Below are 18,841 nucleotides of genomic sequence, written 5' to 3'. Positions count from 1 at the left end.
ATTGTGAAAGATTAGCAACTTGAGCTAACTTGGTCAAAGAAACTCGTTTCAAACACACCCCAACAAACACTCTTTTTCAAAGTTACTGAGGCGGCCTCCTGCAACACTAACCAATGCCTCCTCCTTCTAGATTGTAAGCACTCGCAAGTAAGGCCCTGTCTACCATTCGTGTCTGCATGTGCGCCAACTGTGATAAGCCCTTATGACATATGGACAGCCAGTTGAAGTATATTAAATGTGTTATTCTACTTTTTTGTTACAGATTGGTGGTTAGCTTAAAGTTAAATATATTATAAGTTTTAATAGAAGTCAGCATCATCCTTATTTAGATTTACACTGCACTTCAATATCTGTGGCTGTTAAATCACAATGAAAAAGTAACTGTACAGCATGTTAATACAAACAATGACAAAGATAACCTTTTAAGAGCAAAATGACCATTAAAAAGGGACCACACACATAAAATGACATTAAAAACAGAAATGAGAAATACAAACCTTCACAGATTTAGTGGCCAAGTTGCAAATGAACTCCATAAAATCCATATCCTTGTAACAGTGTGTAATTACTGTGCTTCTGGCAAGAGGGACCCCTGGTTTCTGTATTAAAGAAAAAGAAAAAAACAGTTATAGGATAAAACAGGATATAAACACAAGTGGGTAAATTTATCAAGCTGTAAGTTTCCGTCAGGTTTAAAAAGTGGAGATGTTACCTATAGCAACCAGATTATAGCTTTCATTTATTTAGTACATTCTACAAAGGTCATAGCTAGAATCTGATTGGTTGCTATAGGCAACATCTCCACTTTTCAAACCCGGCGGAAACTCGCAGCTTAACAAATTTACCCCAATGAGTTTTAAACATTCAGTCGGACATGTATTCTGAAACACAGAAAGAAATATTCAACATTACCTGGATGGGATGCAGCCAGTTCCATTTATGGGTGGGCTCTGCGATCTTTAAAAGTTGAATGACTCGTACAAACACTTTAGTTTCATGATACGGCAGAACACAGCCTATCAAGCTGTCTTGATTATAGAGGTGAATGTGAAACCTGGGACAGAACCAAGATACAGTATCAGCTTTCTGTTCACAACTGGTCAACACAAGCAGCAGACAATTATTAAACAGTTACACTGTACCAAATTCTTGAAGAACATGTCCCATTGCTACAAAAATTATCAATAAGGCAGTGACATACCTCAGTACCGAAAAAAAAAAAAAAATAGAAGCATACAATCTAGTAGGGTTTAACTCAAGATAGCACATACAAAACATTTTAAATTAAAATGGTTAAAGTAAATGTATTCTACTGCTCCCTTCCACTAAACTAATAAAGGAGGGCCCATTCATTTTAGATCAGGACAGAAACTAATACTTTACAGTCCTCGAAGCTGAAGGACCTGGTGCAGCAGCTACATGACCGGCAGTGCAGACAGTTGATCTTTCCCCAACATCCAGGCTGGAGGACTGGAACATGTTACAATCAGGCCTGGGCTGAAATGAATGAGTCACTGAAAGAACGCCCAAATTTAAAAATACCTTTGGGGTACTACTTAGTGAACGGCTGAATGAAAGTGTAAGGAATATTTACATAAACCCAAGTATCCCATAGATTGTAAGCTTGCAAGCAGGGCCCTCTTACCTCTCTGTCTGTAAATAGTACCCTGTATTGTTTTAATACTGTTTGTCCCCAATTGTAAAGTGCTAAAGAATTAGCTGGCACTATATAAATGTTGAAGATGATGTTGATGAAGTATGTCTGTTTTATAATCAATGAATAATAAGTATTTATAATGGGGATATATGTTCTATGTAAGATGCAACAAAAACGGGAGCAACAACAACATGTTGAACTCTGCAAGCTGATTTTGTAACATCTTAACATAAAATAGGCAAATCCTATGTCAAGCATGTTATACATTCATCTCTAAATAATAAACAAATACAAATAAATAAATAAATGAAAACAAACACAAAACAGAGCTAGAGTTCCTTTATACGTCATTCATGTGTTGCATTTAACTATATTAAAAAAAAATGTTTTATACTACACCTGTGAATAAGCCACTCCAGGCACTTCTGGGCTGGCTTGAGCATAAAGAAAGGGGACACGTGTGTGAGAAACAAGGAAATGTTTTCATCCAGCTGTTTATTCATGACTTTGGTTTGGACACTGCGCTCTATGGTTTTAGAGGTTGTACTGAACAGAGTCTCCTCAAAGATTTCAAAGGAGGAGTCAATACCCATTAGCTCTTCAAGACCTGTGCACCCTTTACAAGAAAAACAAGAAACAGTTATTCCGTGTTCATCTATAATTCATTAGGAAATAAGAGGATTTATGTACTTGCGTTAAATCCGTTTCTCTGATTACGTCTGGGGGACAATGCTTACCATGGGTTGTGGAGGGGAGCTTGGGAGTTGGCACCTAACTAGTTAAACTTTAGTACTGCTGACAAACCCCTCCCCTCTACAATCCCCCTGCCTCTTCCTGTCCAGTTAGTTTTAACAAGCCCAAGGATAAAAAGGGCAGTCACACAAGAGCACACAGAAGAATAACAGAAGGGAGGGATCGCAGTGTCCCCCAGACGGAATCAGAGAAACGGATTTAACGTAAGTACATAAATCCTCTTTTCTCTTTCATCCGGTCTGGGGGACACTGCTTACCATGGGGATGTTCTAAAGCAGCCCCCTAAGGGTGGGACTACTCCGAAAATCCCGCTCGTAAAGCACTACGAGCAAAATCTGCATCAGCTGATGCAAAAACATTAAACTGATAAAATTTTGTAAAGGTGTGGACAGAGGACCAGGTGGCTGCCCTGCAAAGCTGGTCTGCAGAAGCTCCATTTCTTGCTGCCCACGAAGCCCCTACCAATCTGGTGGAATGGGCTGTAAGTCTCTCCGGCACAGGACGGTTAGCCTTTATATAAGCATGCCTGATGGTAGACGTAATCCATCTAGCGATGGATTGTTTTGAGGCTGGCCAGCCTCTCTTATTAGCGTCATAAAGGACAAACAGAGAGTCAGTCCGTCTAAACTGGGAAGTTCTTTTAACATAAATGCGGAGAGCCCTAACCACATCTAACTTTTCCATCGATTGCTGATCCGCATGAGAAGTGGATGAGAAAACCGGAACTACTATTTCCTGGTTTAGATGAAAAGCCGAAACTACCTTTGGAACAAAGGAAGGAAGGGTTCTTAACACCGCTCTGTCCTCGTGAAAACCAAATAAGGTTCCCGACAGGACAGGGCTCCTAATTCAGAAACTCTACGAGCAGAAGCCGTTAAATTGAGCTGAGGTAAATTCTGGTGATGGAATGAACCTTGAAGAAGAAGGTCGTCTCGATACGGAAGGCGGAATCCCGGACCTTCCGCCATAGATATTATTTCTGCGAACCACACACGCCGTGGCCAGAAGGGAGCTACTAGAATTACTGGCAGAGAGCCCTGCCATACTCGTCTGAGGATGCGAGGAAGCATGGGGATCGGAGGAAACAGGTATCCCATCCTGAATTCCCATGACATCGTCATGACGTCCACTGCCACCGCTAAAGGATCTCTTACCCTTGCGCAGAACCTGTGAACCTTTCTGTTGTGTCTGGAGGCCATGAGGTCTATGTCTGGAAGACCCCACCTGTGGACCAGAGATTGGAAGACTTCCGGGTGTAGTGACCACTCCCCCGGCATCATTTGGTTTCGACTTAGATAGTCCGCCTCCCAGTTTTCTATTCCTGGAATGAAAACTGCTGATATTGCCGGAACATATAGCTCTGCCCAAACCAATATTTGGGCTGCGACATCCATCGCCGCTGCGCTCCTGGTTCCTCCTTGTCTGTTGACATATGCCACGGCCGTGGCATTGTCGGACTGAATTCTGACCGGGTGGCCCTGAAGAAGGGACTGTGCTCCCCGGAGGGCTAAAAGAATGGCCTTCATTTCCAATACATTTATTGGGAGAGCAGACTCCTGAACCGACCACCGTCCCTGGAGCTGAAGGTGCAGGATTACCGCCCCCCAACTTTTCAAGCTGGCATCTGTCGTGGCTATATTCCACGACCATGGTGCGAAAGATCTGCCCACATTCAAGTGATCCTGGCACAGCCACCACTGAAGAGATATTCTCGCCCTCTGAGATAGAGAGATCTTTTGAAGTTCCAGGTGTAGGTGTGATCCTGACCACTTCGACAATAGGTCCCACTGGAAACAGCGAGAATGGGCTCGACCAAAGGGAATGGTCTCGAAGGAGGCCACCATCTTTCCGAGTAGCCTCATGCACAAGTGCATTGAGGGTTTGGGGGAAGACAGAACCTGAGTAGTTACCTTTTGAATAGAGGTGACCTTCTCTACTGGGAGAAATATCCTTTGCTTGCTGGTGTCCATAATGAGTCCCAGGAACACCATGCGCTGACACGGAACCAACTGGGATTTCCTTGAATTTATCAGCCATCCGTGGCCCTTTAGGACTGCCTGGGTGAGGGATAGGTGATAGCCTAGGCAACTCTCTGTGGAAGCCTTGATGAGTAGGTCGTCCAAATAAGGAACGACCTGAACACCCTGCAGGTGAAGACATGCTGCCATTACCGACATAATCTTTGTGAAAACCCTTGGCGCTGTTGAGAGGCCAAAGGGGAGGGCCCGAAACTGATAGTGAACTGATCCCACCGAAAATCTGAGAAGAGACTGATGGTGGATCCAAATGGGAATGTGGAGATATGCGTCCTTTATATCTATGGACGCTATGAACTGATCTTTCTCTAGGCCGTTTATTACTGACCTTAGATATTCCATCCGAAATTTGTCCACCCTTAAGTGAACATTGAGGCCCTTTAGGTTGAGGATGGGACGAAAGGAGCCGTCCGGCTTCGAGACTAGGAACAGGTTGGAATAAAAACCTCTTCCCTTCTGGCAATCTGAAACCCTGCAGATGACCTTCTGAAACAGAGGAGAAGCTACACAATCCTGTATAGCCTGTCTTCTTAATGGATCTCGGGGAAGGGGAGTCTGGAAGTAACGGCGTGGAGCCGGGCCCAAAAGGTCAATCTTGTACCCTTCTGAAATAATCCCCCAAATCCAAGGGTCTTGGGAAGACGCTGCCCACTGTTCGTAAAACAGAGACAGACGTCCCCCCACTGGCGCCCCCTGCAATACAGGGTGGTCGTCAGGACGCAGGCTTCTCCTGGCTGGCTCTCAGCTGACAGGGGAATGCCTGCGCTGCCAAGCTGTGAGTGTGTTCTCTATAGTAGAACACACTCCAGCACTGCCACCTGTAAAAAAAAAGTAAAAAATAAAAGAAAAAAACTAAAATTTCTTAAATTTACCCTAAGTCAGTGGTTCCCAAACTTTTGCAGTTCGCGGCACCCTTAGAGTCTCCATAATTTTTTTAAGGCACCCCTCCAAAATAATTACTGAGCAGTCCTGTTTTAGAAGTAGTTGGGTCAAAAAATTGTAATAAGTATTTAGGTCAGGACAGAAATGCTTATTTACTTGTATGCAAAAATGCCCCCTCTGCATCCAGACACTCTTCCCCCTCTGCCCTCTCTCACGCTGTCCCCCCTCCTCTGCCCTCTGTCACGCTGTCTCCCTCCGGTCATGATGTCCCCCTCCACTGCTCCTCTCATGCTGTCCTCTTCCTCTGCCCACTGTCCCCCTCCTCTGCCCACTGTCCCCCTCCACTGCCCCCTGTCCCCCTCCACTGCCCCCTGTCACGCTGTCCCAGCTCCTCTGCCCTCTGTCAAGCTGTCCCAGCTCCTCTGCCCTCTGTCCCCCTTCTCTGCCCTCTGTCACGCTGTCCCAGCTCCTCTGCCCTCTGTCCCCCTTCTCTGCCCTCTGTCACGCTGTCCCAGCTCCTCTGCCCTCTGTCCCCCTCCTCTGCCCTCTGTCACGCTGTCCCAGCTCCTCTGCCCTCTGCCCCCCTCCTCTGCCCTCTGTCACGCTGTCCCAGCTCCTCTGCCCTCTGCCCCCCTCCTCTGCCCTCTGTCACGCTGTCCCAGCTCCTCTGCCCTCTGCCCCCCTCCTCTGCCCTCTGTCACGCTGTCCCAGCTCCTCTGCCCTCTGTCACGCTGTCCCAGCTCCTCTGCCCTCTGTCCCCCTCCTCTGCCCTCTGTCACGCTGTCCCAGCTCCTCTGCCCTCTGTCCCCCTCCTCTGCCCTCTGTCACGCTGTCCCAGCTCCTCTGCCCTCTCACGCTGTCCCCCTCCTCTGCTACGCTGTCCCAGCTCCTCTGCCCTCTGTCCCCCTCCTCTGCCCTGTCACAGCTCCTCTGCCACGCTGTCCCCCTCCTGTCACGCTGTCCCTCTCCTCTGTCCCCCTCCTGTCACGCTGTCCCACTCCTCTGTCCCACTCCTGTCACGCTGTCCCTCTCCTCTGTCCCCCTCCTGTCACGCTGTCACTCTCCTCTGTCCCCCTCCTGTCACGCTGTCACTCTCCTCTGTCCCCCTCCTGTCACGCTGTCACTCTCCTCTGTCCCCCTCCTGTCACTCTCCTCTGTCCCCCTCCTCTGTCCCCCTCCTGTCACGCTGTCACTCTCCTCTGTCCCCCTCCTGTCACTCTCCTCTGTCCCCCTCCTGTCACTCTCCTCTGTCCCCCTCCTGTCACTCTCCTCTGCCCCCCTCCTGTCACTCTCCTCTGCCCCCCTCCTGTCACTCTCCTCTGCCCCCCTCCTGTCACTCTCCTCTGCCCCCCTTTCTGTCACTCTCCTCTGTCCCCCTCCTGTCACTCTCCTCTGTCCCCCTCCTGTCACTCTCCTCTGTCCCCCTCCTGTCACTCTCCTCTGTCCCCCTCCTGTCACTCTCTGTCCCCCTCCTGTCACTCTTCTCTGTCCCCCTCCTGTCACTCTTCTCTGTCCCCCTCCTGTCACTCTCCTCTGTCCCCCTCCTGTCACGCTGTCACTCTCCTCTGTCCCCCTCCTGTCACGCTGTCACTCTCCTCTGTCCCCCTCCTGTCACGCTGTCACTCTCCTCTGTCCCCCTCCTGTCACTCTCCTCTGTCCCCCTCCTGTCACGCTGTCACTCTCCTCTGTCCCCCTCCTGTCACGCTGTCACTCTCCTCTGTCCCCCTCCTGTCACTCTCCTCTGTCCCCCTCCTGTCACGCTGTCACTCTCCTCTGCCCCCCTCCTGTCACTCTCCTCTGTCCCCCTCCTGTCACTCTCCTCTGTCCCCCTCCTGTCACTCTCCTCTGTCCCCCTCCTGTCACGCTGTCACTCTTCTCTGTCCCCCTCCTGTCACTCTCCTCTGTCCCCCTCCTGTCACGCTGTCACTCTCCTCTGTCCCCCTCCTGTCACGCTGTCACTCTCCTCTGTCCCCCTCCTGTCACGCTGTCACTCTCCTCTGTCCCCCTCCTGTCACGCTGTCCCTCTCCTCTGTCCCCCTCCTGTCACTCTCCTCTGTCCCCCTCCTGTCACGCTGTCACTCTCCTCTGCCCCCCTCCTGTCACTCTCCTCTGTCCCCCTCCTGTCACTCTCCTCTGTCCCCCTCCTGTCACTCTCCTCTGTCCCCCTCCTGTCACTCTCCTCTGTCCCCCTCCTGTCACGCTGTCACTCTCCTCTGTCCCCCTCCTGTCACGCTGTCCCTCTCCTCTGTCCCCCTCCTGTCACGCTGTCCCTCTCCTCTGTCCCCCTCCTGTCACGCTGTCCCTCTCCTCTGTCCCTCTCCTGTCACGCTGTCCCTCTCCTCTGTCCCCCTCCTGTCACGCTGTCCCTCTCCTCTGTCCCCCTCCGGTCACGCTGTCACTCTCCTCTGTCCCCCTCCGGTCACGCTGTCACTCTCCTCTGTCCCCCTCCGGTCACGCTGTCACTCTCCTCTGTCCCCCTCCTGTCACGCTGTCCCTCTCCTCTGTCCCCCTCCTGTCACGCTGTCCCTCTCCTCTGTCCCCCTCCTGTCACGCTGTCCCACTCCTCTGTCCCCCTCCTGTCACGCTGTCCCTCTCCTCTGTCCCCCTCCGGTCACGCTGTCCCTCTCCTCTGTCCCCCTCCGGTCACGCTGTCACTCTCCTCTGTCCCCCTCCGGTCACGCTGTCACTCTCCTCTGTCCCCCTCCGGTCACGCTGTCACTCTCCTCTGTCCCCCTCCTGTCACGCTGTCCCTCTCCTCTGTCCCCCTCCTGTCACGCTGTCCCACTCCTCTGTCCCACTCCTGTCACGCTGTCCCTCTCCTCTGTCCCCCTCCTGTCACGCTGTCACTCTCCTCTGTCCCCCTCCTGTCACGCTGTCACTCTCCTCTGTCCCCCTCCTGTCACGCTGTCACTCTCCTCTGTCCCCCTCCTGTCACGCTGTCACTCTCCTCTGTCCCCCTCCTGTCACTCTCCTCTGTCCCCCTCCTGTCACGCTGTCACTCTCCTCTGTCCCCCTCCTGTCACTCTCCTCTGTCCCCCTCCTGTCACTCTCCTCTGTCCCCCTCCTGTCACTCTCCTCTGTCCCCCTCCTGTCACTCTCCTCTGTCCCCCTCCTGTCACTCTCCTCTGTCCCCCTCCTGTCACTCTCCTCTGTCCCCCTCCTGTCACTCTCCTCTGTCCCCCTCCTGTCACTCTCCTCTGCCCCCCTCCTGTCACTCTCCTCTGCCCCCCTCCTGTCACTCTCCTCTGCCCCCCTTTCTGTCACTCTCCTCTGTCCCCCTCCTGTCACTCTCCTCTGTCCCCCTCCTGTCACTCTCCTCTGTCCCCCTCCTGTCACTCTCCTCTGTCCCCCTCCTGTCACTCCTCTGTCCCCCTCCTGTCACTCTCTGTCCCCCTCCTGTCACTCCTCTGTCCCCCTCCTGTCACTCTCTGTCCCCCTCCTGTCACTCTCTGTCCCCCTCCTGTCACTCTTCTCTGTCCCCCTCCTGTCACTCTTCTCTGTCCCCCTCCTGTCACTCTCCTCTGTCCCCCTCCTGTCACGCTGTCACTCTCCTCTGTCCCCCTCCTGTCACGCTGTCACTCTCCTCTGTCCCCCTCCTGTCACGCTGTCACTCTCCTCTGTCCCCCTCCTGTCACGCTGTCACTCTCCTCTGTCCCCCTCCTGTCACGCTGTCACTCTCCTCTGTCCCCCTCCTGTCACGCTGTCACTCTCCTCTGTCCCCCTCCTGTCACGCTGTCACTCTCCTCTGTCCCCCTCCTGTCACTCTCCTCTGTCCACCTCCTGTCACTCTCCTCTGTCCACCTCCTGTCCCCCCCCTGTCCCTCTCCTCTGTCCCCCTCCTGTCACGCTGTCCCTCTCCTCTGTCCCCCTCCTGTCACGCTGTCCCTCTCCTCTGTCCCCCTCCTGTCACTCTCCTCTGTCCCCCTCCTGTCACGCTGTCACTCTCCTCTGCCCCCCTCCTGTCACTCTCCTCTGTCCCCCTCCTGTCACTCTCCTCTGTCCCCCTCCTGTCACTCTCCTCTGTCCCCCTCCTGTCACTCTCCTCTGTCCCCCTCCTGTCACTCTCCTCTGTCCCCCTCCTGTCACGCTGTCACTCTCCTCTGTCCCCCTCCTGTCACGCTGTCACTCTCCTCTGTCCCCCTCCTGTCACGCTGTCCCTCTCCTCTGTCCCCCTCCTGTCACGCTGTCCCTCTCCTCTGTCCCCCTCCTGTCACGCTGTCCCTCTCCTCTGTCCCCCTCCTGTCACGCTGTCCCTCTCCTCTGTCCCCCTCCTGTCACGCTGTCCCTCTCCTCTGTCCCCCTCCTGTCACGCTGTCCCTCTCCTCTGTCCCCCTCCTGTCACGCTGTCCCTCTCCTCTGTCCCCCTCCTGTCACGCTGTCCCTCTCCTCTGTCCCCCTCCTGTCACGCTGTCCCTCTCCTCTGTCCCCCTCCTGTCACGCTGTCACTCTCCTCTGTCCCCCTCCGGTCACGCTGTCCCTCTCCTCTGTCCCCCTCCGGTCACGCTGTCACTCTCCTCTGTCCCCCTCCGGTCACGCTGTCACTCTCCTCTGTCCCCCTCCGGTCACGCTGTCACTCTCCTCTGTCCCCCTCCTGTCACGCTGTCCCTCTCCTCTGTCCCCCTCCTGTCACGCTGTCCCTCTCCTCTGTCCCCCTCCTGTCACGCTGTCCCACTCCTCTGTCCCCCTCCTGTCACGCTGTCCCTCTCCTCTGTCCCCCTCCTGTCACGCTGTCCCTCTCCTCTGTCCCCCTCCTGTCACGCTGTCCCTCTCCTCTGTCCCCCTCCTGTCACGCTGTCCCTCTCCTCTGTCCCCCTCCGGTCACGCTGTCACTCTCCTCTGTCCCCCTCCGGTCACGCTGTCACTCTCCTCTGTCCCCCTCCGGTCACGCTGTCACTCTCCTCTGTCCCCCTCCTGTCACGCTGTCCCTCTCCTCTGTCCCCCTCCTGTCACGCTGTCCCTCTCCTCTGTCCCCCTCCTGTCACGCTGTCCCACTCCTCTGTCCCCCTCCTGTCACGCTGTCCCTCTCCTCTGTCCCCCTCCTGTCACGCTGTCCCTCTCCTCTGTCCCCCTCCTGTCACGCTGTCACTCTCCTCTGTCCCCCTGTCACTCTCCTCTGTCCCCCTCCTGTCACGCTGTCACTCTCCTCTGTCCCCCTCCTGTCACGCTGTCCCTCTCCTCTGTCCCCCTCCTGTCACGCTGTCCCTCTCCTCTGTCCCCCTCCTGTCACGCTGTCCCTCTCCTGTCACGCTGTCCCTCTCCTCTGTCCCCCTCCTGTCACGCTGTCCCTCTCCTCTGTCCCCCTCCTGTCACGCTGTCACTCTCCTCTGTCCCCCTCCTGTCACGCTGTCACTCTCCTCTGTCCCCCTCCTGTCACGCTGTCACTCTCCTCTGTCCCCCTCCTGTCACGCTGTCACTCTCCTCTGTCCCCCTCCTGTCACGCTGTCACTCTCCTCTGTCCCCCTCCTGTCACGCTGTCACTCTCCTCTGTCCCCCTCCTGTCACGCTGTCACTCTCCTCTGTCCCCCTCCTGTCACGCTGTCACTCTCCTCTGTCCCCCTCCTGTCACGCTGTCACACTCCTCTGTCCCCCTCCTGTCACTCTCCTCTGTCCTTCTCTGTCCCTCTCTCACTTTGCCCCCTCTGCCGTGCGCCAGCTATAAAAAAAACAAACAGAAACACTTACCAATCTGCGCGGCGCCGGGACCCAGCATCCTCCTCTCTCACGCAGCAGCTGTCACTGATATGACAGCTGTGTGAGAGAGGAGGATGCTGGGTCCCGGTGCCGCGCCCATTGGTAAGTGTTTCTGTTTGTTTTTTTTATGGCTGGCCCGCGGCACCCCTGAGACAGCGCCGCGGCACCCCTGAGACAGCGCCGCGGCGCACAGTTTGGGAACCGTCGCCCCAAGTACTAAAAAATGCTGCCCAAACTCCAGGGCACCTAAAAAAACTGGACAGTAAGAGGCAGGGGTATTGTAGAGGGGAGGGGTTTGTCAGCAGTACTAAAGTTAACTAGTTAGGTGCCAACTCCCAAGCTCCCCTCCACAACCCATGGTAAGCAGTGTCCCCCAGACCGGATGAAAGAGAAAATACGGTACAAAGGTGTATCTTACAGTTGTGTGTGACAAAACAAGATTGATAAGAGTTGTGCTTAACCTTAGTACTTAGGTTCATAGATTTAGGCCAAGTGTCAAACTGCCGTTTTGATGGTTATTCCTACATTTTAAGCTGATTTACATTAAATGTTGTAGTTGGTCTTAAAGCAGTACTACCACTTTGGAAATAATGCTCTCAAGCTACACCTCAAGGCACAACTGCTGCAAGAGAAAAAGCTTGGTTCATTATCCTGGGAACAGCAGCTGGAACTAGGTAACAGCAAAGAAAGCATCAGCCACATCACTAACTGGAGAGGATTGGGGGCACTATGGTACGAGATGAGGACAACCCTTTCACCACATCACACACTGGACAATAAATAACAATTATACACACGTTTTCACCAACAATAATGTACGAAGTAGTATAAGAATCATTCTTTAATTAAACAGTGAATGGCTTCTTGCCATTATTGCAAAATAAAACTCCACTTACCAATAGCGAAAAATGTGTCTCTATCAATATTTGCAGCTTCCTTGGGATCAAAGAGAAGGGAAGCGACCTGATGTCGAGAAAGCAAGCTGGGGTCATTCTGTGGCAGTGCAAGACGCTTAAGTTGTTGGGATAAAGAAGTCATGGCTGCTGCCTGTTGAGTGTGCTATGTGCAGAAAACAGAAAATTAAATACTTACATTACTGTTACAAAAGATAAGATTTTAGCAAATAATTGTTTAGAACTAAAGGGTGAACTGGTTTAGTGCAAACAAAAGAAATCACATGTGAACTATGTTACATCAACAAAAGTTTTGCATTATGTCCCTACAGAGTTTCAAGATAACTGTGACAATTCTGTAAAAACAACAAGAAATATGGAGAGAAAAAGGGGGTAATCATTCTTCTGAGCGAGAATTACACCATATTTTAGAAAAAGTAACCATGATTTTTTTTTTTATTAGTGTCTGTTACTATTTAAGGTTAAATAGTGTCAGTATGCAACCCAAAGCAGTCTTCTGCTGCTGTAGCCCATCAACATCAAGGTTCGACTTCCTGTATAGTCAAGAGATGCTCCTCTGCATACCACTGTAGTAATGCATTGTTATTTGAGCTACTGCCACCTTCTTGTCAGTTTTAACCAGTCTGACCGTTCTCCTCCAACCTCTCGCATAAACAAGGCATTTTTCCCCACAAAACTCACGCTTACTAGATTTTTTTTTTATTTGCGCACCTTTCTCTGTAAACTCTAGAGACTGTTGTGAGTGAAAATCCCAGGAGATTAACAGTTTCTGAGATACTCAAAACACCCCTTCTGCACCATCAGTCATTCCATGGTCAAAAATCACATTTCTTCCCCATGCTGCCATTTGGTCTAAACAACAAATGAACATCTTGACCATGTCTACATGTTTTTATGCATCGAGTTGATGCCACAGGATTGGCTGATATTGTGTGTGTGTGTGTGTGAGATATAGATATATATATTATATATATATATATATATACACACACACACACTAACATGCAGGTGTACCAAATAAAGTGGCACTTGCCAAGTATGAAGCTGCCCTCTACTATAAAATAACATTGCTTCTCAAAACAGCAGCAAAAGAAGTTAAGGAATTGTGGGCAGAGATATGCAAATTGTTCCTATTATGTCTCAGTAAACCATCTATGCATCCAGAAATGTTGAGTTATAGCACAGATACAACCAAATACATCAAAATACGGTTTTTCACGTATTAGATCTACCATAGGACAACCATTAAGATTAGGAAGAGGTGGCTAAAAGAAACCCCATTGTAAATAAATTATAGCAATAGCCTTCTAATGAGAGCTAATAACCACAATTTAGCAGTATGCAGCACTGGAGTCCAGAGAGTAGCTTTGTGTCATATGTATCCCAATGACCAAACACACAACTATGTCTGATAATATAAATGGCTATAAAACACAGAAAGCAGTTAGAAAGTGCAACAAAATAATGCAAAAGTTGGAAAAGGATACAACCTACACAGTGAATTAAAGTCATATAAAGGTGGAATCCTTTGGGCTAGTTGTATCTGTCCTCAACCTGAGTTTAGGATGAAACTACTACCTATCTCACAAGGTAGATCTACAACACAACAAACCAGTATTACATACAAGTCTATACAACTCTTTTGGGAAACAATGGTGACTTTACATTACAAATGCTGTGAAACTGCTCAATATCATGTCAGCGTGAACAACATTAAAAGTGTCATGTCTGACATAACATGTGAAAGAGGACACAATCTAGACAAGGTTTTCTGTGTGGTTTATCTGCCTACCTTTCTCCTTTGCTGTGACATTATATACATACCCATAACATAATGCAAATCTGTTGCTTGACAGACTAGTTCAAAATTAATTTTCTCATACACTGTAGAAAACAAACATTGAACCACCAGCCTGACCCGTGTCTCTGTGTGTGATGATCTTGTCGCTGTTTCCCACATTCTTCTTAATTACAGTAAGCTGGACCGAGTGAGATAACTATTTTTAAATATAATTTTACCTCCAATGTCGTGTAAAATCATGAGAAGAATATGATCACACTGTGGAAAGTGGTCTCGTTAGCACGTAAACATATATCTAACAATTTCCGAAGCAAAGCAACACCTCTCTACAGAGCCATCAACTTACTTAAGATATAATAATATAATAATATATTTTATAATAATATAAAACCAGCCGTTTTCTTCTTGCGAATATGAATATAAACAACTATAGAGTGAAGTCTTACATGATGCTATTATATACCTGTCTACGTGTGCTGTGTTATAGTCTGTTCTCAGCACCGGTACAATGTAGCGGATCTCCCAGCTCCACACTCACACCACATGGAAGCATGAGCGACCCCTCACCCGGAACTACTTTGCTGTGCTCTATCTCACACTTCCGGTTTACTCTATGATAGTGGTAGCGGCTAAATCCCGTTCAGCTTAGGTATCTTGGCAAATCAATATGTGTAATGGCAGCTGCAGGGCACAGGGGGGATATTTGTGATGGAAGCTGCAGGGCACAGAGGGGGTGCATGTGTGATGGAAGCTGCACGGCACAGGGGAGGCATGTGTGATGGAAGCTGCACGGCATATGGGGGGGGCATGTGTGATGGAAGCTGCACGGCATATGGGGGGGCATGTGTGATGGAAGCTGCAGGGCACAGGGGGGGGGGCATGTGTGATGGAAGCTGCAGGGCACAGGGGGGGGGGGTGATGGAAACTGCAGGGCATATGGGGGGGCATGTGTGAAGGAAGCTGCAGGGCACAGGGGGGGCATGTGTGATGGAAGCTACAGGGCATATGTGAAGGTGCTGGACAGAGGGGGGCCATGTGTGGCTGAAGGTGCTGGGCAGAGGGGGGCCATGTGTGGCTAAAGGTGCTGGGCAGAGGGGGGGGGGGCATGTGTGAGTAAAGCATGTGGGCAGAGGGGGCATGTGAGGGAGAAGCCTGTTCCCCACAGGGCCCCTCCTCAACCAACAATACCCCTACAACACTCACCAGCTTTTCTCTGATATTCCCCATGACACGTGCTCATTATCTTCTCCCTCACAGTCCCCGCTGCCTCAATCCCGTCACCTCTTACTTCAAAATGAAAAGAGGCACCCTTTATTTGAAAGAGGAGTAGAGCCTTACCAGCAAATGAGATAATACAGACACTGTTAATGCCATTGATGTTGTGGTTTTGTATCTATTCACATTTTACTCGGATGATATCATCATTAGAGACCATTAGTATAATTGCTTATGTCACAACAACGTACCTAAAAGACTTATCTCAATTAGCTCACAAAAATAACAATACATCCCGTTTTCTACGCACTTTTTTTTAGGTGCCATGCTTCAGCCTTCTCACTTATCCATAACTTTTAACTTTTTATATTTTTCAGCATTCATTGCAGGACACCGGGAACCATGGGAGGGTAGTGTTGGGACCAGGCGAACGGGCAATTTAAGACATCCTAGCAGTTCACTGACACTCCTCCTGCTCTATACCCCTCTCCTTTTAGGCCTTCAGTTTAAATAATTGCCCAGTGTGGCAGGACATATTTTTTATTACTGTGGGGTGATCTCCAAAGTCTTCAACTTTAGTGTCACAGCGCGGATGACTGTAATGCTTTGAGCAGGAGATCGGAGGTAATGAGGTGGTGATTACGCTAATGCCCCCACTCACAATGCTGGATTCCTCCGCAGGACCTAGCCATAGTCGCTACAGGGGTTCCCAGGCAGTGATTGCAGGAATGGCATTCACTGCTTCACAGTGCTCTGTAGGACAGCAGGACTATGAGTGTTAACATTTCTCACCACAGTACTGGAAAATAGGTTTAGCAAGCTGCTGTGGGCCACAGGAATGGATATCTCTTAGTGTTGGGGCAGGCTTCATGTTTTGTTAAGGGGCCTGGGTCAGGTGGGGCGGATACTGGGTATATGTAAGACCCCACTAGGCACTGGACTGTTTGAAGGTGCCTCCTTTTGAACAGCTACCAATGCATTTCTGGGGAGAGGTGCTTCTTTCTTTTCCTTGCACTTTCTCTCTGGTGGTCTGTCACTCCACGGGTGCAGCCATCTTGGATCACCAGCACTCCTTTTTTCTGTTACTCTTAAGGTAATAGGTTTTTTGTGTTTTACTAAGTGGTTAGTCCAAAAGATTTATTGAGCTCTAGGGCTGTCTTGCAGGCTCATTTTTTTTTGTGATTGAGTGCTGCTTTTGTCTGTTCTTTTATATTTTCTTCTATCTGTCAGATTGGGGTGTCATCCTCGAGGGCTATGGCTGGGGTAGCTTGTATGACGAAGTTTACCTGTTCCAGCTGAAGCTCTAAATGCCTGGGATAAGTCACTAGCCAACTCTATGGCTTAGATTGCTCATCTAGTCATTTCTTTTTCGCTCTTCAGGGAGTCTGGTTTGTTCGGTGTTTTGTTGGGCCAAGGTCCTGTGGCAGCAGCTTGGTTTTGGTTTCCTCCATTTTGGAGAGGATGTTGGACGTTAAGTATAAGTGCAGGATGGTGGTGACACCCCAACCTGAGAATGAGCCAGACTCTGACTGTTCTGCTCATAGGGAGGGCAAAGTGCTAGATATGTAGGACTCCTGCTTTGGGCAGGAAGTCACCACTTACTTTTAGGGGGTGAGGGAGCTGATACATGCTGTGCTCCAGGTGTTAGACATTTTTCTTACGCTGGATGATTTGTTGGGTGACGTTTGTAACTTGCCAGACCGGAAGTTCCAGGATTCCCCATAGGTTACAGTTCTGCTTACTTCTTCCCTTGGTAAATGCGAAAAACCTCCTAAGGTGGGCACACCTGTAGCGCGGTTGTCCAAGACAACTACCATCCCAAGTCCTATTGCAGCCATGCTTAAAGATGGTGCGAACCATAAGTTCGAGGGTAACATTAAGTCCTTTTTTTTGGGACAACAGGAGCCTCCTTAAGGCCCACTCTGCTTGGGTGACTATGGTTGTGAAAATGCAGGTCTGAGCAGCTTACCAAGGACTTCTTAGCTGACAAAACGTGATCTGAATTGCTCCTGTTGGTGGAACAGATTCAGAGAGCTACAGAGTATCTGGGAGAGGTGGTCCTGAACAATGCATTGATTGGGGCATGGATATCTGCCTCTGTGATTTTGGCTTGTTGGACTCTCTGGCTTTAGTCGTTGGAAGCTATTATAGAGTCTAAGAAGACGCTTGAGTCATTTCCTTTTTCTGTGGGTGTCCTGTTTGGGCTGTAGCTAGACAATTTTATTAGTTAGACGACAGTAGGAAAAAGTGCTTTCCTTCCAGTTAATGTACCAAAAGCTAAGGTGCCCAGGTTTCTCTTGTCTGCTAGGTGCCCAGTCGCCAAGTCTGCTGATAAGAAATTGGCATGATGGTGTACTGCCCACCCACGATCGCTGATGTTTGAGCCTGTCTACTCCTCTTCAGGGTTAAACATAAATTGAAGGCCTATCGGGAGAGTGGTATAGAGGGGGTAGAGCTACGGTGAACTTCTAGGATGTCTTTAAGTGTCCGCATGACTGGTCCCTACACTATACCCCAATGTTTCCCAGTGGACTAAGATAAAATAATTTATCGGATATATAAAAATCCTATTGCTTTTGTGTTTTCTTTCCCTGATTACTCTTTCAGAAATAAAACATTTTTGCTTGTACTACAAAGCAATTTTTGTTACATACTGTCCAGACTTCTGTAACCTCTATCTTGCTGTAATGATATCTTGGTCACCTACAATCCATTTAAATAGCTGCTGCAGGAATAACCTCTCTACTCTCCATCATTAATTACTGCTCTTCTACTAAAATCATCTTGTCTTTCATTTTAATTATATTTTCACTACAAAAGTACTTAGTGCTGTCCTATCAATTTCCACTTGTAATATCTATTATCACAATCTCTTTGCATACCAACCCTCTGCTCACGCTGATGTTTTTAATTTTTTTCTCCCAGGTTACCTCCGCTCTCAGGACTACGACCCTTCTTGAATGCTGCCCCTGGAAATCTTCAACAGAATGTCTGTCTGTCAAGTATTGTCTCTAACTGCAGGTCCCTGCTGAAAGCTCACCTGTTTAACGAAAAGTTCAAATAGTGCTTGTGACTTTCTTCTCCCAGAGCTGCGCTCCAGAGGGTAAAAGGACATGTTCTGGAGTGGACTATTATGGGTTTTCTTTTTTAAAGTGTCCGTTCATCAAGCAATATTAACGAAGGAGAAAACAAGAAACCAAATACAGACAGTTTATTAATTATTTTAGTTCTACTCTCGAACTTCATGTTATTGCCCCACTTGATAATGCCTGATGAATTTAAAGCGAAGAATGATAGTTATGTTGTCGCTTGTTATGATGACCAGCAAGTGGAATATATTACCTGATATTTTAAATGGACGTTATCAGACATTTGTGTGTGCTGTTACATACCACATATAGTTGAGCTTTCTAATACATTCTAGAATTGAATATTTTGTAAGAAATGCATAATGTGATGTAAACAAAACCTACTGAAAGCAGCTTTTTGGTATATTTGAGAGGTAAGGGTTGTTATAAACTAGTTATTTCTTTCACCATTAAAATTACTACATCTTTATTTTTGTTTTGCCTGCTATACTTTCTCAAAAACATCTACATATTCAGTATATCAAGTCTGTACTTTACATGTAATTGCTATGCCAACCAAGGTTCCCACCCCAGCAATGGAGTACCCAGGAGGGGGTGACTGATCCAGGCAGCTGGCCGGACCATCACACTCATGGGGGTATATTCATTAAACTGATGCGTTGAAAAGGTGGAGATGTTGCCTATAGCAACCAATCAGATTCTAGTTATCATTTATTTAGTACATTCTACAAAATGACAGCTAGAATCTGATTGGTTGCTATAGGCAACATCTCCACTTTTTCAAACTTGCAGTTTAGTAAATA

The 18,841-nt window shown here is 49.1% G+C and overlaps 1 protein-coding gene and 1 long non-coding RNA gene across 2 annotated transcripts in view; one reads left to right on the top strand and one right to left on the bottom strand.

The window, feature by feature from the left end:
* Positions 1-14,290, bottom strand: part of HEATR1 (HEAT repeat containing 1) — a 92,446-nt gene extending 78,156 nt beyond the window's left edge. Inside the window, exons 1-5 of the mRNA XM_075203734.1 lie at positions 14,198-14,290; positions 11,916-12,078; positions 2,057-2,273; positions 913-1,054; positions 498-599 (exon numbers count right to left, since the gene is read on the bottom strand). Of these exons, the coding sequence (XP_075059835.1) occupies positions 498-599; positions 913-1,054; positions 2,057-2,273; positions 11,916-12,057 (603 nt within the window). The 5' untranslated portion in view covers positions 12,058-12,078; positions 14,198-14,290. The remainder of the gene's footprint in view (positions 1-497; positions 600-912; positions 1,055-2,056; positions 2,274-11,915; positions 12,079-14,197) is intronic.
* A 19-nt stretch (positions 14,291-14,309) lies between these two features.
* Positions 14,310-18,493, top strand: LOC142144636 (uncharacterized). Its single transcript, XR_012689754.1, has 2 exons — positions 14,310-14,383; positions 17,875-18,493. It is a non-coding gene; the product is annotated as an uncharacterized LOC142144636 (long non-coding RNA).
* The last annotated feature ends 348 nt before the right edge of the window (positions 18,494-18,841 follow it).

Source organism: Mixophyes fleayi, chromosome 3, assembly GCF_038048845.1.
Source record: "Mixophyes fleayi isolate aMixFle1 chromosome 3, aMixFle1.hap1, whole genome shotgun sequence".
In the NCBI taxonomy this organism is placed as follows: Eukaryota; Metazoa; Chordata; class Amphibia; order Anura; family Limnodynastidae; genus Mixophyes; species Mixophyes fleayi.
Note: the sequence above shows the minus strand (reverse complement) of the source record. Positions and strands in the feature narration are given on the sequence as shown.